General features: G+C 34.9%; 1 protein-coding gene across 1 annotated transcript in view; it reads left to right on the forward strand.

Annotated features, from left to right (window-relative positions):
- The window catches only part of LOC150108057 (uncharacterized), an 83,714-nt gene that overhangs the window by 43,300 nt on the left and 13,619 nt on the right, over positions 1-26,795 (forward strand). The window contains exon 4 of the mRNA XM_090415876.1: positions 17,224-17,382. Coding sequence (XP_090272002.1) covers positions 17,224-17,382 — 159 coding nt within the window. The remainder of the gene's footprint in view (positions 1-17,223; positions 17,383-26,795) is intronic.

The following is a 26,795-nucleotide window of genomic DNA, read 5'->3' on the forward strand; positions in this document are numbered from 1 at the left end:
TCTGGTTATTGGAGGAAATGTATCCACTTTCCCACCTGTTGGTTGTGGATTCCCAAAAACTGTTGCCGAGTTGATTTTCATTGCTTATTAGAAGCCTGAAGTAGATGAAAAAGTACCATTATTTGGTTTCTGTAGTAAGGATTTTTATTTATTTATTTTATTTTTTTAAATGTATAAAATTATGTGCTTGCTTCTGGATTTTTTTTTTTTTTTTTTTACTTGGCACGGTACTATTCATGTTTGTCATTTTTTACATTTCCTTATAAGGATGATGGTGATCATCATCAGATTTCATTTTATGCATCCTTGAGGGAGGGGGGTATAAGGATATCATGATAGTACAACATGAAAAAGTTATATCATTTCTAACTTCCTTTTTATTAAATTACTCTGGATTTAGAGAAAGATGTTGAAAGTTTATTTTTCACTTGGCCAGACTATAATAAATTTAGTTTAATCCTTTACCACTTTACCCCAGTCCTGAAAATACTTTGAGGCGCAAACTTTGTTTGCACACACTTGGATAAAGGATTAAACTAAATTTATTATATGATGATGTATAACTGTACATTTTGGTCTGGTTATTGGAGGAAATGTATCCACTTTCCCACCTGTTGGTTGTGGATTCCCAAAAATTGTTGCCAAGTTGATTTTCATTGCTTATTAGAAGCCTGAAGTAGATGAAAAAGTACCATTATTTGGTTTCTGTAGCAAGGATTTTTTTTATTTATTTTATTTTTTTAAATGTATAAAATTATGTGCTTGCTTCTGGATTTTTTTTTTTACTTGGCACGGTACTATTCATGTTTGTCATTTTTTACATTTCCTTATAAGGATGATGGTGATCATCAGATTTCATTGTATGCATCCTTGAGGGAGGGGGTATAAGGATATCATGATAGTACAACATGAAAAGTTATATCATTTCTAACTTCCTATCAATAGTTTTCTTCCAAATCAATCTGTTAAGACTAACATTATCAAATCCTATAGTTCTGTCTTCAAGGCACCTCTTACTGTATTAATCCACCCAGATCTTGGTGGATTAATACAGTAAGAGGATTAATGCAGATGGATTAATACAGATGACAGGGAAAAGATCCTGTGGATCTTTTCCCTGTCATCCTGACAAAAAAAAAAAATAAATAAAAAATAATTTGCTAACCTTTTGCTCTTCTAACATATTCTCAAATGTTAACAATGTCAAGTTCTTTCCTAACATCCTCATATTTTTAATATAATACTGCCATTGATGCCATCTGTTCACTCATATAATGTTTCTTAACCTCTAATATCTGTGGTATTCAGTCTTCAGTCAAGTGTTTTATTTCTAATTAAGCACTCAGATCCATAAGTTAAAATAGGTTTGAACACTGTCTTGAATATTTAGTGTTTTGACTAATTTCTCTCTCACTCCATAGAAATTTATTCAGTTGACTTCCTACCATACCAGTTGTGCTATTTCTGCTGAATATTTCTTATATTTAATTTGCCATGTTGACCAAAAATTGTGTCTAAATAGCTGAAATGTTTTACTTGTTCTATTAGTTCTCTATTCAGGATGCAGTTGATGTTTTCAGTGTTTCTGACTGAAAACATCATGTTTTCATGTCTGTCTTTTTATTGCTTATATTCATCCCAACTTTATTATAGCAGCTATTCAATTTAGTTAGGGAATGTAATTTATATAAATTCTAAACAAATATTCGATAACACAAAATAAAATTTATAGTTCCATTATTTTCTATAATACCAACATATCTCTGTCATTGATTTCTCATACTCTGCTGAGCTATACATTTGCAAAACCACATGTAATACAGATCCAGTTTATTCATATTTTAACACTTTTCCTAGAAAAAATTTTCACATCTACAAAGTATTCCTGCAAATAATTTTTAGGTAAAATTGCAGTAGCATTTTCATTATTACTTTTGTGTATAGATACTCAGTATATGTTTAGGTATCCATTTACTTTCTGAATAAACAAAGATGTACTTAGGAACTCGTTCAACTAAATGGCTAGAACATCAGTTCTCCTCCTGGGGAGCAACCTCAGAAAAGAATTGAAAAGATAGCACTACCAATAAGAAACATTAATGAAAAGTCAAGCTAGCAGAGGAAATACTGTATCAAGTGATGTCGCTAAGACTAAATCTGGTGATCTTTTTAAATAATAAGTCATCCTCATTCTAGTCACACTCTCAACACATGTGGACTTCATTTACTTGTGCTTAGGTAAAGGATTAAAATAAGAGTATAATTACTTGCTTTGTGTAATTTATTTTATAACCAAGGAAAAACTTGGTTATATTGTGATAATCTGTTAGGCAACAAGTGGATTATATATATATCATAATCATTAATTTCTTGATATGTATACTTCGAGGGGTGTATGGGATACTGCAATAGTATTACATGAGAAGTTAAATTATTAAAAATTAAAATTGAAAAAATTGCCAATAGGTAGTCAGCAATTTTCCTCCAAATTAGAGTATCTATCAGGACTAGAATACTCTCAGACCTTAAAGTCTGAGAGTATTCTAGTCCTGACTAGAATACTCTCAGACTTTAAGGAATCTTTTAAGGAATATCTTACTGCATCACTCCACATAGATCTTGCTATTTCTTTGAGTTTTTTTCCTTCTTTTTCCATCCTTGCATTGAAACAGCTGTTTTGTTAACCTGTTCTCTTCCATTATGTATAAATGTCCATACCACCTGAGGTTAGCTCTGCTCACATACTCCTGAATGCTACCAATCTCAAGTCCCTTCCTAATATCTTTATTATTAATATGATTCTGCCATTAATGCCATATTACTGACTGCCTCAGCATTTTCATATCTTTGGTCAGTTATCTTATTTCTAATATGCCTCTTAGATCCCTAAATTAAAATTGGTTTTGAATACATCATACCTACTTTGCTTATTCTTTTGTCTGTTTCCAATTTACCATTTACATTAAAAACTTATGCCTAAATAGCTGAAATGTTTTACTTATTTTCATAGTCTCTCTTGCAATGAAAGTTATACCATGTGATTTTATACCATATGTGTAGTAGTGTCACCAGAAGAGAGATATTTGACAAAGATTGGAGGTAGGCGAATCTCAGTACATCCACAGTAGCTCTTAAAAGTACTTATGATTCTTCAGTTTCTCCAGTTTATGACTCCATAAATTCTTGAAATCAGTGAGTGCTCGAGAAGTGAGATGGTTTATTTACTTTGGAAATTGTCTTCCTTGAGGAACACATTGCCACAACCAGATTTGAATTTTCCAGCCAGACATTCTTACATTCTGAACTTGCATTCTCAGTTCCTGCAGATTGTGGAACATGGTATACAGCTTTTCTGCTAGCAAAGCACAGAAACAAAACTAATTTATAAAAAAAGATTCAACATGCTTTTATGCAAAAACATAAAAATGAGCAATCACTCTATCTTCATGTGCCTTGTGACAGTCAGAGAAGAATTTATTATCAAAAGATAATCCCATCATTTTGATGGGATACCAGCATGTTTGTTAAAAGAGTGTTCAGCTGAACTGGCTATTCCCTTGACCAGGCTGTTTAATATGTCTCAGAACAGGGAAGATTCTGCAGGAATGAAAAGAATGTATGGTAATTCCATTGCACAAGAGTGGTGTAAAGACCAATGTATCCAACTATCGATCAATTAGTTATCAGAAGTGGTGGTGAAGGTTTTGGAAAATTTGGTTAGGGCTCGCATTCAGAAATGGGTTGACAGTGAATCTCTACTTCGCAATAAACAACATGGGTTTACTAAGGGAAGGTCATGTTTTAGCAACGTGCTCACATTCTATAACAATGTTATCATTGAACTAGACAAGGGGAATTGGATACACCATGATACCTTTGGATTTTTCTAAGGCTTTTGACAGAATACAGCATGGTAGACTGTTGCATAAATTGGAGAATATGGGTTTGGATTATAGAATATTAGTGTGGATAAGAGGATGGCTGACTGACAGATATCAAAAAGTGGTATATGGGGGATGTGAGTCTGCAAGATTTAAGGTAATCGGTCATGTACCACAAGGATCAGTGCTGGGTTCACTGTTATTCAGTTTATACATTAATGTTATTGAGAAGGACAGCTACTTGCTGATGCAACGATAGGTAGGGTAATCAGGAATGCTGCTGATGTGCAGTACTTGCAGAATGATTTGAATATACTGGAATTATGGGTAGGGGAAAATGGGTGTCAGTTCAATGTCAGTAATTGTCATGATACAGCATGATTAGTATTATACTGGTGGGATTATGCTAGAAGAAACTGATGTGGCTAGTACCTTGGAGTGTTAGTAGATAGGAAGTTGAAGTTCAGGGGCTATGTAGCAAATATTGCATATACAACTTAAATAATTGAAATGCTGAAACGACATTCACATGTAAAGATAAAGATGTCATTTTGCCTCTTTACAAGGCCTTGATAAGACCTCACTTGGACTATAGTGCACAGGTCTGGTCTCCTGGTTTCTGTTGTGATTCTGATGTAGTGGAGAGAGTGCAGAGTGTTAACAATATCAGGATTGTGGAATACTGATTATAAAGACAGATTGAGAATTTGTAGACTGCACACACTAGAAAACAGGAGAAAAAAGAGGGGTGATATGATTAAGACATACAAACTTCTGAAAGGATCATACAGGATATTGCATATACAACTTAAAAGATAATTGCAATGCTGAAACGACATTCACATGTAAAGATAAAGATGTCATTTTGCCTCTTTACAAGGCCTTGATAAGACCTCACTTGGACTATAGTGCACAGGTCTGGTCTCCTGGTTTCTGTTGTGATTCTGATGTAGTGGAGAGAGTGCAGAGTGTTAACAATATCAGGATTGTGGAATACTGATTATAAAGACAGATTGAGAATTTGTAGACTGCAGACACTAGATAACAGGAGAAAAAAGAGGGGTGATATGATTAAGACATACAAACTTCTGAAAGGATCATACAGGATTTCAGTTGATGGAAGTTTTCAATTTATGGAGGGTGGGGAAAGGACAAGAGGGCATCCTTGGAAGCTGAGAATGAATGGCAATCCATTGGATGTTGTGAGTGTGTTGGATCCTACTTGTTCTTAATCTATACCTTGGATCCGACATGATTACTATTACGATGTTCTTAACTAATTGATACATTGTAAGTTGATTTCTAATTCAAATATAAAGAAAATTTATATTTAAAGACTGCGCCACTTTATATCTGAATTAGTTCAAGAATTGAAGATAAACCAACTCTCAACTACCCTTCCTTTATATGTTGTTATTATAAATACTGGCCGAGTAGATTTAACCTTTTTATCACTCCCACTTTGGTTCGAATATTTTATGGATGGTGCAGTAAAAGAGATTCAGGCAAAATACAACTTTTGATTAACAAAAACAAACATTTAATTTTAAAATCACAAATTTTACACTTAACTTCAAATCACTAATTAAGTTATCATAAACATTATAGCTCTCACAAAATTCAATTAACTGCTTGGTAAAACTCAAAGTTACAAAGTTCCTCAGTAACCGATTGCATAAATATCTCACAGTTTCTTAAGTTTCAAATACAATAAAAATGCAGTAACACCTCTTCACAAACAAACACTTTTAATTTTACACTTCAGTTAATTCCCACCAATAATTACTGTTAATATAAGGAAATTCTAAGATGAAACTCGCACACTTCTCTATACAGAAATATTAAGGTTGGAATAATCTCACCGATAATCTTTTCTTCTTCATATACTTATGTGCGAACACTTTTTGCAACTGTAAACACTTTGAACAGTAAACAGCACTCATTAAAATAATTCTTCTAAGCAATAACTGAATTAATCATCGGTCACAATACACATAAACAAACGTTGCATAAAGTACTACCGATCGCTCATGAAATAAAGCAATACAATAATTCCTTAACTTTAGGTTTAATATGCACAGTTGTTCATCCCTCCAGCATTCAATTAATTCGTTAAGCACTATACTTCTGAATACAACTATCGTTAAACTTCAATTTTCACAGCCTCTACTTATTCTCTATACTTCAAGTAGACTATACTTCAAGGTTCCGTATGTCCTTGAAAGGTCGGCGCTGGAATTATATCTCAACTCAAGTATTGCTAGTCTATTTAGTAGTCACTCAGCTGTCTTCCGTAGCTATAATTGTTATTCTACAACTTATTAGCTAACCACCTCTCGACTAGTAGAATTTATTTAGCTGCTCGAGTGACTTGCCGACTCGCCATTATCGCACTGTGATTCCCGAATGCCCGATTCCAACCTAATGCCAATCTCTCTCTAATAAATCTCTAATCTCCTAATTTCAATTAATAATTCCAGCGTTTGTCGCTTATATATCTGTTTTTCCCCCTAAATTGCTTACGTCATTTCTTTCTAAAACTCTTTTCCATAAACCTCACGTGGTGTTCCAAAACGTGCTCGCTCACTTACATACGTTTCCATGACAACAAAACAAAATATAATAAAATTGAGCTATTACATAATGTTAAACTTTACAAACAGGAATAAATAGAGAATATTTACATTTCAAATAATGCGCAGTTAAATTATCAAATACAAACTCTTATAATATTGAATAAAATAGCTTAATAATATTTAATACAGTCTTATCACTATTAATACATATATCTTTGATTAAATAATTAGATATTAGACAAAATTAAAGTAGTTATATGAATATTAAAATGTAAAATAAGTTGTTTAAATAAATAATATTTACAAGTCTAGCCTTTGTGATGGAAGATCATGTTGGATTCTGAAGCAAATAATAATTACTCCAATCTCTATATATTCAGAATCCAACAAGTGCAAGTAGTGTGAATGAATTCAAGATTAAGTATGATAGCTGGTGCGTGTAGTTATGTGGCCTCCCTCGATAAGTTCCTGACTCCCTGGAGGTCTCTTTTAATAATAATATCCCCAAAGTAGCCAATGAAAGAAAATTGGAAAGCTTACCAAAAAGATTCAGCTGACCTAATCTGCTTTCAAACGCCTTTTTTCTTCATCCTAAACTATAAGTGGGACATATTCCAAAAAAATGGAACTGATGTGCTCAAATTGAGTTCTGAATTCAGTTCCATTAAAAAAAAAAAAACACCATCATAGTTATTTAAGTGGATAGAAGAAATACCACAGATGCCATGGATTCTGAGGAATACATCACTAAAATGAATAACCTACTGTGTCACACTAGATTCTGACTTGACACACACACACACACACACACACACACACACACGATAAGACAAATAAGATTTAATGGGGAAAAAAAAACAACTCATTAAATTGCTGGAAGAAGTAAATAAACCAACTCACTCGCACTCACTGATTTCAAGAATTTACGGAGCCATGAAAAATCATAAACTGGAAGTACTTTTGAGACCCATGGCAGATGTAATGAAATTCACTTGCTTCCAATCTTGCCAAATCTCTCTCTCTCTCTCTCTCTTCTGGTGGCACTGCACATATTTGAATCATTCATCAAGAGCAGCTTACATTTCCTTGATAATAGAAAGATATTTTAAAGGGTGTCCCAAAATTCACACAAGAAGTAATTTTGATAGAAAACACAGGTTTTTAATTAAAAATTGTAATTTCTTATTGATTCATAAAGTATACAGTATAGGGTTATGCATGGAATAGCATATTGAGTAAATGGCCTCCACGGCTTTGCTGGCACATACGCACTCTTTTGTCGAAATTTTCCATAACCGTTTTGCATAAATGTGGCTGAATTTCGTTGATACAGCGCTCAATTTCCTCCTTCAAGGCGTGGGTGGTCGTGGGCTTGTTGGTATAAACCTTAGACTTCAAAAAACCCCAAAGAAAAAAGTCCAACGGCGTTAAGTCACATGATCTGGGCGGCCAATTCTGATCACCAAAACGGGAAATTACACAACCAGGAAATGACTCGTGCAGTAATTGAATTGTTTCTCGGGGGGCTGTATGGCATGTGGCACCGTCTTGTTGAAACCACATGTGGTCCACATCCATATCTTGCAATTTAGGCACAAAAAACTGGATTATCATGTCTTGATAGCGAGCACCATTAACTGTTATTGCCTTACCAGCCGCATTTTCGAAGAAGAATGGACCGATGATGCCTCCAGCCCAAAATCCGCACCAAGCAGTGACATGTTGTGGATGCATTTGTTTCTCAACAATCACTCATGGATTTTCTGAATGCGACAATTTTGTCGATTAACGAAGCCATCAAGATGAAAATGAGCCTCATCGCTGAAGATGATTTTGTTCGAAAAATAAGCATCCACTTGTTGTTGTTTCATAATCCATTCAACGAACTCTCTTCGCTGTGTGTGGTCAGTAGGCTTCAGTTCTTGAGTCAATGGAACTTTGTAAGCATAAAGATGCAAATCTTTCGTGAGAATACGCTGTAGAGAGCTTCTCGAAATGCCCAATTCAAGACCACGGTGCCGAATTGATGTTCCTGGACTCTCAGCAACACTCTCACGAACTGCTTTGATGTTTTCTGTTGAAGGATGGCCAGAGTGTATAAGATCACTAATTGATCCAGTTTCCTTGAATTTTTTAATTAATCTTTTCACAGTTGAAGTTAAATCACTATTCCGACCATATTTTGTACGAAAATTGCGAACTGTAGCTGCCAAACCTTCATTATTTTTAAAATATTGCTCAACAATGAAAATGCATTGTTCTTTCGTGTAGCGCTCCATTTTTAATAATCCTGAATTGTCAGCTGTCACACTGTCTTTTTTTTCTCGTTGGCAACACTTTACCGCACAAATGGCACTAAATTTAAATCTTGCGTGAATTTTGGGACACCCTATACATCTCAACCTCGGTCTTGGTCAAACCTTTTAGTTATAGTCAGTCACGGAGAGTAAGATAATATTTTTATATACTTTTTGTTTCATTTTTTTTGTGGTTGGTTAGACTGTTTCAGATTTGTATTCATGATTGCACATTGAATTTAAAATCAGCATGTTGTGCATTTCAAAGAATGAAGCTCAAATATAATAAAATTAAATTATTTACTGTACAATAGATTTCAAGTCTGTATATTAAGTAATTGTCTTTATCACTCTGAGATCTAACATTCCTATTTTTTATAGAATTAAAACCAGTAAATTAATTTCTACTATTCTATATATCTAATTTCTTAATACACACAAAGAATAATTAAATAGCCATTCTAGGAATTGCACAGTCTTATCTAATCCTGTGGCCTTCTCTTTAAGAGGGTTGCAGCTGATGAACAGTCCGCTTCCATGCCTCTGTATCTCTTGCTTCTGTAAGATTCTTGCCCGTCCAATCTTTGATGTTGTCTTTCCATTGCAATCGGGGATCTTCCCTCCACCATCCCCTGCAATACTATTTTGGGAAGCTCTCCAGAAGAACCCTTCATCAAATGTCCTGCAAATGCTGTTTTTCTTCTTTGGATACTAGCCATATAGTCTCTTTTCATTTTGAATCTTTTAAGAACCTCTTCATTGCTGATACGATCCATTTTTCTCAAGCACCACATTTCAAATGCATTCAATTAGTCACTCATCTCCTTATTGATCATCCAGGACTCACATCCATATGTCCCTACGTTCCAGATCATTGTCTTGAGAATTCTTACTTTTAACTGTTTGTACAGATTTCTGTTTCCTAATATGTGATATATTTGGAAAAATGCTTTTGCATTTTTAATTCTGTTCTTAATCTCATAATTAGATCTATTGTCTTCTGTTATCCAACTCCCAAGATATTCAAAACTTTTTGCATTTTCTATTCTTTGTCCTTTCAAAGTGATTTCCATCCCATCATTTCCTTTCCTTGAAATCTTCATCACTTTTGTCTTCTGAATGTTTATTTTCATTTTTTATCTCGCATTTCCAACCCTGTTCAGTCTGTTCAAAATTCTTTGCATGCCTTCCTCTGTTTCGCTCATAAGTACAATATCATCTGCATATCTGTTGTTTCAAGGATACTTGCGACATAAGGCTGAATGATATAATCACAAGAAAGATCTTTCTTGTGATTACGTGATTATATCATTCATCTGCATATCTTATATTATTTATCAGATGTCCGTTTATCTTTATTCCATCCTTCAGATCTTCCAAAGCTTCCCTTATCATCTATTCAGTATAGACATTAAAAAGGAGTGGGTACATCTCACACCCTTTCTTATGGGGATCCATTCAGTATCCTCTCCTTCAAATTTGACCCCGGCTTCTTGAGTTTTATATCTTCTGAACAGAATTCTCATAATATTTTTATCTATTCCTATGTTATGCAAAATATCAAATAAAACGGAGTGATTAACATTATCGAAAGCTTTTTCATAATCCACAAAGCATAGATATAAATCTTTATTGCACTCGATCATTCTTTTCCCCAATATCCATAGTGTTGTGATAGCTTCCCTGTTTCTCCTGAAACCAAACTGTACTTCATTTAATTCCCTCTTTATCATCTGTTCCATTCTTTTATATATTATGTTGATTAGGACTTTTGCAACGTGGCTAATCAAGCTGATAGTTCTGTGCTAGCAATCCATCGTTCCAGTAGTCTTGAGAATAGGAATAAAAATAGATCTTGTGAAGTCTTTAGGTATTCTATCCTCCTCCAGGCTTCTATTACAGATGATGGATAGTTTTATTCCTTCCTTTCCCAATGGCTTCAGCAGCTCTCCTTGAATATCATCCACTCCTTGAACTTTCCTATCCTTTATTTTTTTAATGGCTGCTTCAGTTTCCCATTCCTTAATTTCTGGGGCATCATCATTTTCTGTCTGATCACATTCCAGATTATCTTCATCTCCATAAAGTTCTGTAACATACATCTTCCATCTTATCATTTTTTCATTTTTTTCCAACAAAACTTTCCTGATTTTTAGTGGAACCTGTGGCATAGTAATTAAATAAAATTACTCCCAAAAATCCTTGAAGAAGGCTGTCCTGTACAACCTATCATAAATTGCATTGACTCTCCAACTTATCGGATTGCAAAAGTATTATCACGTTCCTTAAGTGCTCTCACTGGTCATTCCAGATCCTATATAAAAAACTCAACAGATTTTCTTGAAAAAATCAAGGATATAAAAATTACAGATTCTGAAATATTAGCCAGTTTTGACATCATTTCTCTGTTCACCAATATCCAATTAACCGACTGTACAACCTATCATAATATGTACAATATGTAATATGTACAACCTAATTAACTGTACAACCTATCATAAATTGCATTGACTCTCCAACTTATCGGATTGCAAAAGTATTATCACGTTCCTTAAGTGCTCTCACTGGTCATTCCAGATCCTATATAAAAAACTCAACAGATTTTCTTGAAAAAATCAAGGATATAAAAATTACAGATTCTGAAATATTAGCCAGTTTTGACATCATTTCTCTGTTCACCAATATCCAATTAACCGACACAGTCAATTCATTATATGAAGATTATCCTCCAGATATCGCAAGGATATTCGAATATGTCATCCACTCAGGTTATTTCAGTTGGAAAAACAAAATCTACAAACAAATTGAAGGTACTGCCATGAGTAGCCCTCTATCTCCACCTTTGACAAACTACTATTTGAAACAATTCGAAGATACTATGTTCTCATCCATTCATCCTCAACCATCTCTTTGGTACCGTTACGTCGATGATGTTTTTGCTGTTTGGCCACACACTGAAGATGAACTTTCCACTTTCCTACAACGGATAAATAACCTTCACCCACGCATCCAATTCACTATGGAAAAAGAAAACTCTGGTACTTGACCATTTTTGGACATCCTCCTTACTAGAACGTCTTCTGGTACCTCATCTATAATCGTCTTTCAAAAATCCACTTTTACTGGCAGATACATTCACAAAAAGTCTGCGCACTACATGTCTCAAAAATTTGGCATTCTTAAATCTCTAATTCATAGAGCACAAAGTTTGCTCTTCCCCATAATCTTACAACAAGAACTTTCCATCATTAAAAAGTTAATGGAATCAAATGATTACAACTCCAATCAAATCCAACAGATAATTGACTCTTATGTTCCAATACCTACAGTTTCTTCAACAGTCTGCAGAGTTCCTATTCCGTATGTTCCAGGAATCTCAGAACCTATAGGTAGAATTCTGAAAAAGTATCAACTGATTCCAACATATATTCCTATCAACAAAATTTCTTCTTTATTACCTTCTACAAAGGATAAACTGCCTTCCCTATCTTTGACTGGCATTTACCAAATACCTTTCGAATGCGATATCTCTTATTTTGGACAGACTGGCTGTTCTTTGGAAAAAAGAATAAAAGAACATCAATATTATATTGATTATAACAAACCTCTGAAGTCTGGTCTGGTGCAGCACAGTATTGACTCTACTCATAGTGTCCAGTAGGATAAAGCAGTTCTCCTCCATAGATGCAGATTCAAATATGAATGCTTATTCAAAGAAAGTTGTGAAATTATCTTACACCGACTGAATTTAAATAGAAATGACTATGTCTCTCTCAAAGTTCTGGGAGATTATTTAATAATCTTATGTAAAAAACCATTTATCTTAATAGAAATAACAAATTTAATCTATTATTTCCTAGCACGTGGTAACAATTGTATTTTAATAGGTGATCCACCGAACGTTTGCCTGTATTCCATTCCTATTACTGTTACAGACACCGAAGATGTACTATTATTTTTAGTACGAAATATGTCTTTTTATTAATTAAAGATTTCACCGTGTTACTCTTTTATTTAAAATCTTTCCTCTTTCATCCTTCAAAGCACTGCTTTTTTTCCTTCTCTTCTTCCCTGAAATCAAGTTCAAGCCTTCATAGACCTTTCTCATATCTTTTGCTGTATCATTTCCCTTTATTTCCTCAGACCTGATTGAGCCAGTCTTCCTTTGCCTTTTTTGCCAGAATTTTTACTTGTTTATTGATCTCTTTATACCTGACTTGGGCTTCATCGCTGTTCTTATTCTTCCATTTTCTTCTTTCGTCCATTTTTTTCTATCACCTCCTAGTAATCCAGGGTTTTCTTCCTCTCCTCTAATTTCTGCCTCACCCAGAAGACCTTTAGCACATTCCTTGATTTTCTCTCTTAGATCAGTCCAGATTACTTTCAGGGGGTCTATCAGTATCAATACTGCTGATCTTATTTTCTAGTTCAGCTTGATATTTCTCTCTGATATCTTTTTTTTTTTTTAGTCCATCAATTCTTATTTTTCCAGTTGCATTATTTGCACAGTATAAGCCCAATAAAATATATACACCTAAACCTCTTTTTACGGGAATTGGGATATCAAAAATAATTTTTTTTTATATGATTTTTATTCACTTTTACGCGACCAACCTAATGTCTAAATTAGGAAAAAATCCGTAATTCAAGAAAATTCTGCGAATTTTGTAGAATTGCATTCTCGTTTCAATTAAGAAAATTCTAAATTCTTACAAATTTCATTTATTGAGAATTCTCCGAATTACATAACAGACTGCGCATAAAAAAAGCAGTTCTTAGCAGTTTGAATTTGGTGTTTGAGTGGACAACACAGTTACCACATTTTTTGCGTTTGCATTTTTTAAGTGAAATCAAAATAAAAATCGCGTTATAAAATTAATAATTTTGCCAAGAAATAATAAATGGTAGGCTATATGTAATTTTCAAACTTTCATTTCATTAACCGAAGATTTTAATCCAGCTCTCACATGATGTTGCCGATAACCAAAAAAAAAAAGAAAAGAAAGCTGTTTCATTGGATATAAAAATTGAAATTTTAGATCGTCTTCAAACTGGGGAAGGTGCGACGGCTGTGGGTAAGTATTTTGGAGTCCGTGAATCAACTGTCAGATCTATAAAGAAAAATGAAGAGGCTATTAGAAAAGCGGTATGTCCTGGTACAAAATCGAGTGTGAAATTATCATCATAGACAAGAGATGTTGTTCTAGAAAAGGCCGAAAAAGCTTTAGTGATGTGGATAGAAGATAATTACAAAAAAGAATGCCAGTTGACTGAAATTCCATCAAGCAATCAGCATTGAGATTTTATGAACAGATTAAAAAACTGCAGCCAGATACTTCATCTCAATCGAGGAAAAAATATGAATTTCGTGCACGCAATGGTTGGCTGGCTAAGTTTATTAAAAGACATGCTCTTCATAATATAAAAATTGGTGAAACGGCTTCTGCTGATGAAACAGCTGCTAAAGCATTTCCACGAAAACTTGCTAAAATAATTGAAGATGGAGGTTACACTCGTGAACAAGTTTGGAATATGGATGAAACCGCCTTTTCTGGAAAAAAATGCCAAACAGAATTTACGTATCAAAAATGCAAAAAACTGTTAATGGGTTCAAAGCAGTAAAGTATCACATAACACTCCTATTTTGTTTGAACGCTTTAGGAGATTGGATGTTAAAACCATTGCTCATAAATCGATCATTAAGCCCATGGCCAGTGAAAGGCGTAGATTTTCAAAAATTGCCAGTTCATTGGTTGGCCAACAAAAAAGCTTGGGTGACCATTGATATTTTCACTGAGTGGTTCCACAAACATTTTGTGCCAGAAGTTAGATGCTATTTGAATGACAAGGGTCTCGAATTTAAAGTGATTTTGATTCTTGAAAATGCACCCGGTCATCCTGCCATAGAACACCCAAATGTGCAATTTTTTTTTTTTCTGCTGCCCAATACCACATTATTGCCACAACCTCTAGATAATTGCGAATTTTAAAACATATTAGGTCAGACGAACATTTCAGTACGTTTTGAACAAGCTAAATGATGATGAAACACTGTCAGTTATGAATGTGCGGAAAAAAATTTCAATTATGGATTGTATTGATCAGGTTCGATTGTTGTTATCTGAATTGAGACCAGAAACTAGAATGCATGCTGGAAAGCTATTTGGCCTGCATGTGTTGAAGAGAATGCTCCTGTTCCCTTCAATCATACTGCAGAATTCCTCAATATAATAAGTTTGGCATGTGAAATTGGCAGATAAGGATTCGATGATCTCACGTCGGCAGATATCGAAGAATTGTTAATTGATAAACCTCTTAGCGAAGACGAAATAGTGGAGATTGTTTCTGAGACTCCTGAAAGCGAAGAGTTAATGATAATGATCAAGATAATCCTACTTTTACTGCTGATATAATTAAAGAAGGTCTTAAACTGGCCAGTAATTTAGGCAATTATTTTGCTCGGCATGATCCAAATGAAGAACGTGCTGGGAAGTTTTCATGTGAGCTTAAGTTGTTAATGTCTTCATACAGAGAATTATATCGCGACTTATCTAAAGCATCAACACAGCGATTAATAACTGAGTTCATGCCTAAAACTACTGAAACAACCAGTGGTACTTTTGTTCAAGACATGACAAGAAGAATTCCACAAGTTGAGGTGGAAGTCGATGACGATAATACCATATCTAGTAGTTCTAGTGATATTACAGTCTCATGAAAATGAAAGCTTTCGCGTTTACTGTCAGAAACTGATAGCAAATAACATAATTTTTTTATAGAATCCTTAGCAAACAACTGAAATGAAGTTTTTTTTTTTTTTAAAAGTTATTAAAATTCATTATATGTATGTGTGTTCTCCATGAAATGTAAATAAAAATCTTATGATCCTAACGAATTTAATGTTTGTTTTTTTCATTATTTTGCTTATATTTCAGGTTTGGAACCAATCTTCAATTTTTCTATGGAGTCAGTAGTTCTTTTTACGTGAATTCTATTTATGCGTAATTTTTAGGAATGTATCTATCGCGTAAAAAGAGGTTTAAGTGTATATATCTTTCACTCTCTGACTCATAAATTTATTTCTGAGAGATAGCATTAAATACTACACAAAACAAGAATATAGCATTCAGCTAAAAGTTTTGTAGTCTGTATGTATAATGTTATGCATTATGGAAAGGGGCACTACCCACTCAGATTTTAACCTTTATTGAGGTCTCGTAATTGGGAGCCAGACCGAGAAGAGATACCAAACTTAGTTTGCTTAGACTGGGATAAAGGATTAAACAATAATATAATTTCTTGGTATGTATCTTTAACGTAATTTATAACCAAGTGAAAAAACATTTTTGACAACCAGCTCTAATCCAGATTATTTTAATAATAAGGTGTTACATCTTTTGAAATATATTGGAAATATATGACTTCTGCATTACTTCAACCTGGATATCTCTTCTGGATGTGGCTGCCATGGATGAGAACTCAATAGTGGTCAAAACCAGTCTGGGCAGTGGCCCTTCCTATCATGCATATCATTATACACACTTTAAAGCATGTGTGCTTTGTATCACAGGATACTGAGGCAGTTAATGTGAAGTCACTAGCCTCTATATACAAGTACCCTAGTAGTGAAGATACTTTGCATGCTTACACTTAGATTATTATTATTGTACGGGCACCTCCATGAAGTCCAAAGACTCACCATGGGAGACTCAAACTATCCACATGAATATGGATAGTCAAAGTTAGTTATCTAGCTTTGACCCTTAAATGCCTTGCATATATATATATATATATATATATATATACATATATATCTGTGGCTTGATGCAAGAAGTGCCAATATCAAGTTTTGACCAAATTGACTTTGTATTGATTTTTATTGATTGATTTGATGGCATTGTATTGATTTTTTGAACTTATATATTTTCATTGCTAGAAATGCTGATACCAAAATATAACTGACATCGAAATAAATGGCATAATTACATGCCATTGTCTGTATTTTATAAAACATGTTTTTGTACAAGAAATGCCCACCTTGACATTGGTTAGCTTGATAAAAATTGGCATTGGTACTTCTTGCACCAAGCCACAGATATATGGTTCTCCTCTGTCCTACATTTGTGGAACATCAAGTTGAGAAATATGAGTTCGAACCATATGTTGATTCTGTAAGACTTCATATTAGCTTTCAATTTATTTTTTCAAATGTTTGAATTAAATACTATATATATATATATATATATATATATATATATATATATATATACACAAATGTATGAACCAATGTTCTGCCAAAAGTTTCTCATTTAAATATATCCTAACATGATTTATCCCTGTTTCTCTGATGATTCATAACATAATTATGAATTTACAGTAAAGCTTTTAAGATCTTAAATGAAGATTTTAAACTCGATGTTGTAGTGAAGTTATTACTTTATTAACCATAGCATTGATTTATTTTTCTAGGTGGCATGCTCTTTGATAGGTATAATCGACAGTTTCTTCTATTTTTGAGTTTATTGGCAACTGCCATTGGTGTGGTTATAATGCCATTTTGTACAGATCTAGGAGCACTGATGGCATGTACAGCTATTACAGGAATTACAATGGGTTTTTTAGATACAGGTAATATATATATGTATATATTTACATATAGGTTTTTATATATATCATCATTAAATTCTTAAAATGTACTCTCAGGGGATATACAGGATATTATGATAGTACTACATGAAAAGATACATCATTACTGACTTCCAATTGAAAATTTTTCTCCAAATTAATCCGTTATGTTGTTAATTTGGAGGTTGGTGATTCCTTTCTTTTTATTTATATACATGCACATTTATCCTGATATAAAAGATAGAATACATTGTGTTCAAATATTTCACTGGTTTTAAACTATTTTCTTTAGAGCACAAATTGATTTTTTTTTTCTTTGATGCAAATCTCACCCATGAAAAAGGTGTAAATCTATTGAACATAATACTGTGGGCAAACATTGAATTTTTCAAGTCACCAATTGAGTAGTGTGGTCTTACAGCAAGTGACGAAATTCATCCATCATCCAAAGACATTCACAAATATCCACAACCACATTCAGATTTAAACTCATGGTTTGTTGGTTGAAGAATGGAAGTATTATCTATGACCCGGCCAGTGACATTTGCTACAAGCATGTCAGTACTCAGTCCAGATATAATGAGAAGGAAACTTAACTGAAACAATGCAGATTGATAGATGGCAGCTATTTGTATAGTGTGGTTATGTTCAAAGCTGATTTCTCTGTGTTCCATTAAGAAATTTGTGAGCTGATGATATAGCAGTGTACATTTTTCTCTTGTTTAGTAATCAGAATAAACATTGAATGTAACCAAAACAACAATGGAGTGGTTTTGATAGTTATGATTTCTTTTTTACTTATTCATTAATAAATTAAGAAGCAGTATCAAAACTAGCTTTGACATAAGAATTGGGCCATTAATGGATTGGTGGCATGCAATATATAGCCTCTCCAACTTGTCATTGACCATCACAAATTGGAAATTAACTATTCCACCTTCCTGTGGAATGGTCAATTTTCACAGATAAGGCTTTTATGAGCTCAGTTGGAAGAAGAAGAAATACCAACTATATCTCTAGGTAGTAGATCTATAGTTTCTGTTCTATTTCTTCTTACTTGCAGTGCAAGCGGCCTTATTGGACAAGCTTTACATCTTAATGATTCAGTTATGAAGCCAGTGCCTTCTCCATTCGGGGGTGCGGTAGTAAAAGCCATCTTCACTGGTCATCTGTCAGATAGTATAGGACCTAACTTCTTCGTAATACTTTGGGAGGCTTCCTCATCAGCTGGTGAATAATCCTGCTGCTTCTTACTCAGCCAGGTTGTGCATGGAAAGTGTCAGAGTATAGTAGCTTGCAGGGGACACTGAAGGCCATACTTGGATTGGAATCTGCCTACTTCCTGTGTGAGAATTGTGTTCAGTCTTTCATCTCTACTATGTGTTGTTCTACTCTGTAAATTTTCCCAGTATTCCACTAACATGAAAAACAGCTTAAAAAACTAGTATTGTTGTGGTTAAATCTCCCATAAAAACCATCAAAAAATTTTTAAAAACACAACAAAAACTTATAAAATAAATAAATAAAACTCCACATAAAAAGGGAAAAAAACTTCATAAAGACTTCCAACATCATCGAATGTGCACCACCTATACAAATACCTAAACCAGAACTGTTATTCATCACTGAACCCCAACAGGCATCTTCTATGACTACAGCTCACCTAAACTTTCACAGTACATCATTCATGATGCCTTCCAAAAAGAAGGGAAGGAACGGAAAACACACACTTTTGTCTGACCTGATATTTCATATCAAAGCCCCTCAAACCTCTAATCTTCTTTATATGATCTGCTCCGGCAAGATTTTCTTGTCTCTTGTTGCCTTCATCTGCTGCTCTCCAAATTCTGATGACTATGCTGCCTTTTTTTTTGATTATCTCTCTCTGAATGTTAATCACATGCACTCAAATTACCTAAACAGTGGGATAATCTTCCTTTTAGAATTCAACATCTACAATTCCAGCTGGCTCTCTGACTTCATAGACCAGATTGGAAGAGAAGCTGAATTGTTTGGTCTCAGTAATCAACTAATGCAAATTGTTAACCTGGCTAGAGAATTCCAGACATCCTCATCGTTCTTCGAACATCCTTAATATTTTTCTTAATCCACTGTCCTCTTGACAGCTCTGACCATACCTTGTACTTTTTTTTTTTTTTTTGCTACAGATAGACATTTTCTCATCCTCATCTCTTATGGTACTATATTGATGGCAATTTTTGTGACCCCAATCATAAAAAAAGGAGGTTGTAAACCTATTACTTTTTATTTATTTTATATATTTTTTATTTATTTTTACATAATTGAGAAAGAGATCAAATGTGAAACTTATTTTAAACCACTTCAGGTCTCCAATAAGTAGGGTGGTGGTCTCGCACCAGACAGATTTATCTTCCACCTAAACACAGACATAAATACCCATTCCCATAGTGGGATTTGAACCTGCAATATGTTGATGAGTGAATATGATAACCACTATGACAACTAAGCCAGCATAATTTGGGTGATCTTCAGAATTTCTATATCTCTTTTCCATGGGCTGATTATTGCTTCTATTCTCCTGATCTAAGCACTTGCTCTGATCTAATAACAGATACTATTCTTGCTGGGATGAGCACCTTTATACCCATTCCTCTCAAAATTACCGACTCTTATCAAAGTCTTGCTTTTCTAGCAGATGTTCAAAAACAGTCCAAAAAATGCAGCATACACTCAGTAGCTCAAGTTAAAGACTCCAGTTTCTCAGACAGCTTACACTACACCTCATAACATCTGCAAAAAAAATCATCAGCAAATCAGAAAGCTGACCTTGTCTTCCCAATTTAGGCAAAACTTATGCCTTATGTTTTGCTGTTAGGCAAAACTTATGCCCTACTCTGTTTCCACCTCTCTATCAACCTGATAGAACTTTGGCAGTTCTATCAGGTTGATAGAGAGGTGGAAACACTTTTTCATTTAGATGACCAAGGCAAATCTCCTACTTATTCATCAAACCACACTCAGTTTGCCACTTCTGATCTTTTGTCTTTAAGACATTAGAAAAATACTCGGCCTTTTGATACTAATAAGTCCTCTGACCAAGACTGTATCCTTTTAGTTGTACTGAGAACTTGTGTTCCCATCATCTATCCTGTATCACTTTTACATACTTGACACCTGTACAGCATGGATTTTATCCAACCTATTCCTAAAAGGGAGATAAAAAGTCATCTGTCAGACTCATTCCTCACTTCGGTATTCTCAAAAGTGATGGAGGAGATTATCAACAACCAGCTTCTTCACTACCTAGAGACCCTTTGATTGATTTGTTATCGCCATTTTACAACATTTACATGAGATTTGGATAATCTCATGTAGTCACGCTTGAAATTCCAATTGCATTTGATAGCTTTCTCTCTGATCATTCATTGCATATCATTGATGGATGGATGGTTCCCTCTTGTCATATTTCTATCAATGCCAATATACTCCATGGTTCTGTGCTTTAACTTACTCTTTCTCCTATAGATCAGTGATCTTCTTGCACTAATTTCTTCCTTTTCATAGCTTTGATGATGACAGTACCATACACTGCTCTTCGTTATTCATCAAAAGTTTGTGGTACTTGGATGATTTCTTTCCTCTTTCACCTCAACAGTCAGCACCTCAAAATCCAGTTTACTATTGAAAAATAAAATAGTAGCAACTTGCCTTTTTTAGATACTCGTATCACATTTCTCCCCAATGGACTTTTTCTTATGTAGATCCAGACATAAACTTTCCCATCATACCTCCTCAACAATATGGTATCATCAAAACCCTTGTCAATATCCTCCAACCTCTGTTCCACCCAAGCATCCCGTACAGCCGAATTTACCTTTATTCAAATCCTCCTGTCCAATGGTTACAATGCAAAAAGATTCTATAAATATCTCTCTTCCATCCACATGCATTTATCAGTTTCTAAGTTGGTGCATTTTGGTTGCTTGAAATGCATCTGCTAAGCACTGCATAGCACATTCATTTCATATGGCCAAAATTATAAGTTTCCTTTTATATTCTCACACTAAATATAATGGAGAACCTTTTAACATTGAGAATGTAGTTGATGTTTTATGTTTTCCATATTCCTATCTATTTCTATACTTTTCATTTCTGCTTTTTTTATATTTCAGTTATCTGGAATTTTGATATAAGATTTAATGCTGCATTCTTTTATAATGTGAGTATAATATTAAAGTTAAATAATAATGGCTATTCTGCATAATTTAGAAAGCATGGTCAAATGGTTCAGTTCTAGGTGACTGGAGTAGAGCTCTCAGAGTGCCCATTTATAAAAAAAATGGGAATAAAAGTGTGAGAATTGCACAGTGATTTCCCTACTGTGAATGTTCCCAGTTAAACAAGGTTCAACGTTGTCTGCACCAGGGAACCAGGACAAACAACAAAATGTCAGTTATTGGAACAAATCCTGAAACACACCCCAAATCAACATCACCAGAGTTCAAGATCGGTACTATCAACATAAAAAGCCTCATTGGCAAAGAAATGGAGTTGATTGAGAAATTGGATAAGTGCCAGATCGATATAATAGGGGACTGAAACAAAAAAAGACAGTGTTAAGATCTTTCTAAGCAATAAATACAAAATGTTATATTTAGGCAATAACAATCAGGGAAAAGAAGGAGTAGCTATAGTTATTCAGCACTAAATATGAGGCTAATCTTCTTGAATGGCAAGCAATATCTAGTAGAGGGGAACTGGACAATGAGACTTATTTGTGCCTATGGTCCCAGAGAAGGTTCTACTATGTGATTGTCAGACATACAAAAATGTTAGGGGAAAATTTGGAGAAAAGAGCAAAGCTAATAATAATGGCAAATACCTGTTGGATTTCTACTCAGGACATGGACTGGTTATTACTAACACCATGTTCTAACATACAAATGTGCACAAATTAACATGGAGAGAAGAGGCATGGAATAATAAAGGTCTCATTGACTATGTTATTGTCGATAATGATGTTTCCTCCCTGGTGCAGGACACCAAAGTGTACAGAGGATTTGAAATTGGAAGTGATCATCATTTAGTCTTGAGCAGGATAAAATTAAATTTCATATTGAAAAGAAGAACATGTAAGAAAGTTTTAAAGCGAAAAAGTTGAGCAGCTCTCAGATGTGAACTGTAGACTAAAATACACAAACATTATTCAAGAAAAAATGAGAGTTTGAGAACAGGAACCAAATCTTGGAGATTCGTTGGCAAGCCCTGAAGAAAACATTGATTCAGCCAGAGAGGCATGTGATGAGGTTGTCTGCAAGGATAGAAAAATCAGAATTTCATGGTGGATACAGGAAGTTAGAGAGTTAGAGGCAGTGAAGGAAAAGAAGAAAGCATATCAAAAAGTTCCTGGTGAATAAGTCAGCTTGTGCTCTTAGAAAATACAAAGACAAATGTACAAAAGCTAAACACTGTGTAAACACAAGACTTTGCCAAGAACATAGAAAATAAATATCAGGAAGGTGGTAAAATATTCTGAAGTCTATTCAGAAAACTCAGAAATGGAGGAAGGAGTATTGTAAAAAGGAATTAGAGATTATAAAGGGGATATAAAAACTGAGAATAAAGATATTCTTGATATATGGAGCAATTACTTTGAAATATTGCTAAATGAAGTGAGCAGTGACAGCATGGTGGTAGAAGATGCTCAACAGGCATGCAATTAGGAATACGTATCCATACTTGAAGTAGATGATGCTATCAAATGCCTAAAATGTGGAAAGGCAGCTGGAGATATTCAACCAGAAATGCTCAAGTATGGAGGTATAAAAGTCTTGAATGGCTGCAACACATAGTTCAGAAAACCTGGACAGAGGGATGAATTCAGGTTGATTGGAGTAGAGCTCTTATAGTACCCATATATAAAAAGGAAAATAAAACTGAATGCAAAAATTATGGCAGTATTTCTCTACTGAGTGTTCCTGGAAAGATGATTTATGGAAGTACACTTGAGAAACGGTTGAGAAGGATTGTGGAAGGGAAGCTTGTTGAAGAACAAGCTGGATTCAGGCTAAATAGAGGCTATCAGGATGAAATTTTTACTTTGTGACAAAATAGTTGAGAAATCGTGGGAATATAACAAAGATCTGTATTTTTGTTAAAAGTTTTGTTGACCTGCAAAAGGCATATGACAAGGTGCCAAGAGAAAAGCTACTCAAAATGGGGCATTATATCAAGCAATACTTAATATTTATTTGAATTGTAAGGCTACAATTAGTATTTTTATTTATTTATTCTTATGGCAAAAGCAGCTACAGGTCAATGTCCAGATGAGAAAGCCAATCCATGGCCTAATCTGTCACTGTGTGGATGTCCTGGAGGCCACCACCATGAAATTGGCACTTTGGGCAGTCATTCACAATATGAGTGATTGTCTGGGCCACACAGGAATAGTCACAATAAGGGTAGTCTGATAGTCTCCATTTATGTAGTAGGTAACCACATCTGCCCTAGTTAGTTCTGATCCTGTTGATAATGACCAAATCTTCTTAGGAAGGGCAAAACCAGGCTGCGCAGCACAGGGATCTTCAACCAGGAAACCATTTGTTGGAAGATTGTTGCACCATTGCTCTCTCCACATGTCAGGTGTTGATGGTAAGGCAGCTGAAGAGAGTTTGTTCATGGACCAGAAAGGGTTTCGTGATTTTGGGTGAATACTAGGTGGATTTATGAGAGTGGTGCTGGAGCAGGTTGCTCATTACTTTATTAAATACTTTAATCAAGGCTTGTCTTCTCTGTATATTTGGTGGAGCAATATTAGATAGGACAGGCAGCCAGGGGAGAGGGGTGCCTCTCAGTGTCCCACTAATTGTGTGCATGGTAGAGTTTAGCTGGGCGTCTATAATGTTAGTGTGCGCACTTCTTTCCCAGATGGGCACAGTATTCTGCTGCAGAGAATGTGAGGGCTAGTGCAGATGACCTTAAGACATCAGCACCACAACCCCAGGTTGTTCAGGCAAGCCTTGAGATGATATTATTTCTCATTTTAATTTTGTTGGACAGGTTGGTCATGTGCCTTTTATAGGTTAGGCTTCTGTCCAGGCTCACTCCAAGGTATTTCGGGTGAGGCTCATATTCTACCATTTTGTTACAGAAAGAGAGGTTGAGGTGTTGATTGCCTCTGCATTTTCAGGTGGAATGTTGTGGACACACTTTTTGTTGTTTGCTTCAGTTTGGCTTCAGGTACCACTGCTTGAAGTACACCTCCAGGATGTTAAGGTCTATGTTCAAGGTTGTTTCCAGGTTGGCAAAGGAGGTAGACTTTTGTAAGGTAACAAGATCATCAGCATATACATATTTGCTTGAGCTAGTATATGGTAAGTCAGACATGTAGATGTTAAATAGTAAAGGGGACAACACAGAGCCCTGTGGAAGACCATTGTGGAGGAATCTGGGCCTGCTCTTTTTTCCACCAATATGGACCTGGATCTTTCTGTTGGATAGAACGGATTCAAAAAGCTGGAAAGTTGTTTTTCACCTTATGATATTGCTTAGCTTTAGGAGGTGGCCCCTGATCCAGACTGTGTCATAAGCTGATGTTAGGTGTCGATGAAAGTAACGCCGGATTTAAGTTTCTTCTGGAAGCCTGCTACAATCTGTGTCAGGACCTGGTCACAGCAACTTCTTCCCAGCCAGAAACCAGCTTGTTCAATTGGAAGTGCTCTTTCGATGAGTGTGAAATTCTCTTAAGGAGAATTCGTTCAAAGAGCTTAAAGGTGGAGCAAAGTAAAGAGATAGGCCGTAGATTTTTGACATTATTTGGATCTTTCCCTGGTTTGGCTGCAGCAATTATTTTGGCTTCCTGACACAGTTTTGGTGGTTTTCCAGTTGTTATAATATTTGAGAAAAGGGCGGCCAGTCGTGCTTGATCTCGTTGGCGAGATGTTTTAGAAACTCAGAGAGGATACCGTCCACTCCTGCAACGTTGCCATTCTTGGTGACTTTTAAGGCTTCCTGCACCTCTTCAAGGGAAACTGGCTGTACAAGTTCAAGAAGCTCGGAGGCTCTCTTCAGATTTTTTCTATTGGAAGATTACACAGTTATTTTCCTGGTAGAGCTGGGACTTATCTTGGAGGTTTTCAGTAAACGATTAACCATTTGATCAGGAGTTACCTCCAGTGGTTTGTATGTTGTCGGTTCTCCCCCCCCCCCCCATTTTCTCAGAAGTGACTAGCTTTTCTGACTAGATTTGGTGAAGTCTAGTTCATGGAATTAGTATTGAAGGAAGTACAGGAAGTTGGTTTGATATTAACTCTGTTATTCATTATCTATATGGATCACATTATAAAGGAGAGCAGTATTAAAACTGATATCAAAAATGGAGAAGTTAATCTCAGCCCTACTTTATGCAGATGATCTTATACTTTTAAATAAATCCAGTACAAGTCTGCAAGATTCCCTGACTAAATTGAATAACTGTTGCAATATATATGGTATGAAGGTCAGCAATAACAAGACAATGAAAATAGGGAGAAGCATTGAATATATCAACTGCATTGTGAATGGAGAATTTGTAGAACAAGTAAAACATTTCAGCTACTTAGGCATGATTTTTAGTGTAGATGATAAATTGAATATGGAAATAGACAACACAATGAACAAAGCTTGTATGGTAGAAAGTCAACTGAATAAATTTATATGGAATAAGAGAGAAAGTAGTAAAAACAGTAAATTAGCTGTGTTCAAAGACAGTGTTCAAACCAATTTTAACTTATGGATCTGAGAGCTGGGTTAGATATAAAACACTTGACCAGAGACCATAGATATGATAGTCCTGAGAAAGATTAGGGGCATTAAACAGATGGCATCAATGGCAATATTGTTAAAAACGAGGATATTGGAAAAGGACTTGACATTGTTAGTATCCAGGAATGTGTTAGCAGAGCTAATCTCAGGTGATATGGTCACTTAAACAGAATGGGAGAGGAAAGATTAGCAAAAGAAGTGTTCTATGCCAGGTTGGCAGGAAAAAGACCCAGAGGAAGACCAAGATATAGGTGGATTGATACAGTAAAAAGTGCCTTAGAAGACTGAAATATAAGATCTGATAATGTGGGAGTCATGACAGATAACAGATTGATTTGGAGGAAAATTGTTGATAGGAAGTTTATAATGATGTAAGCTCTTCATGTAGTAATATCATAATATCCTGTATACTCCTTGAGGGTACATGTCAAGAATTTGATGATGATGATCCAAGTAAGATTCTTCTTCTTCTTCTTATTTGGCACTACAGCACCTTGGCCTCCCTTTTTTGGGTTTCATAACTCACTACGAGGTGGAGTTGTTACTCCCATGCTCAACCATGTGTAATCGTCTGTGAGGCGTTGTGTTCTTAAGACCTGTTTGCCTGCTTTGTGGGAGGAAAAATCCCAAAT

This window comes from Typopeltis vanoorti, chromosome 3, assembly GCF_054136105.1.
Source record: "Typopeltis vanoorti isolate ZY-2024b chromosome 3, IOZ_Tvanoo_1.0, whole genome shotgun sequence".
NCBI classification, from domain to species: domain Eukaryota; kingdom Metazoa; phylum Arthropoda; class Arachnida; order Uropygi; family Thelyphonidae; genus Typopeltis; species Typopeltis vanoorti.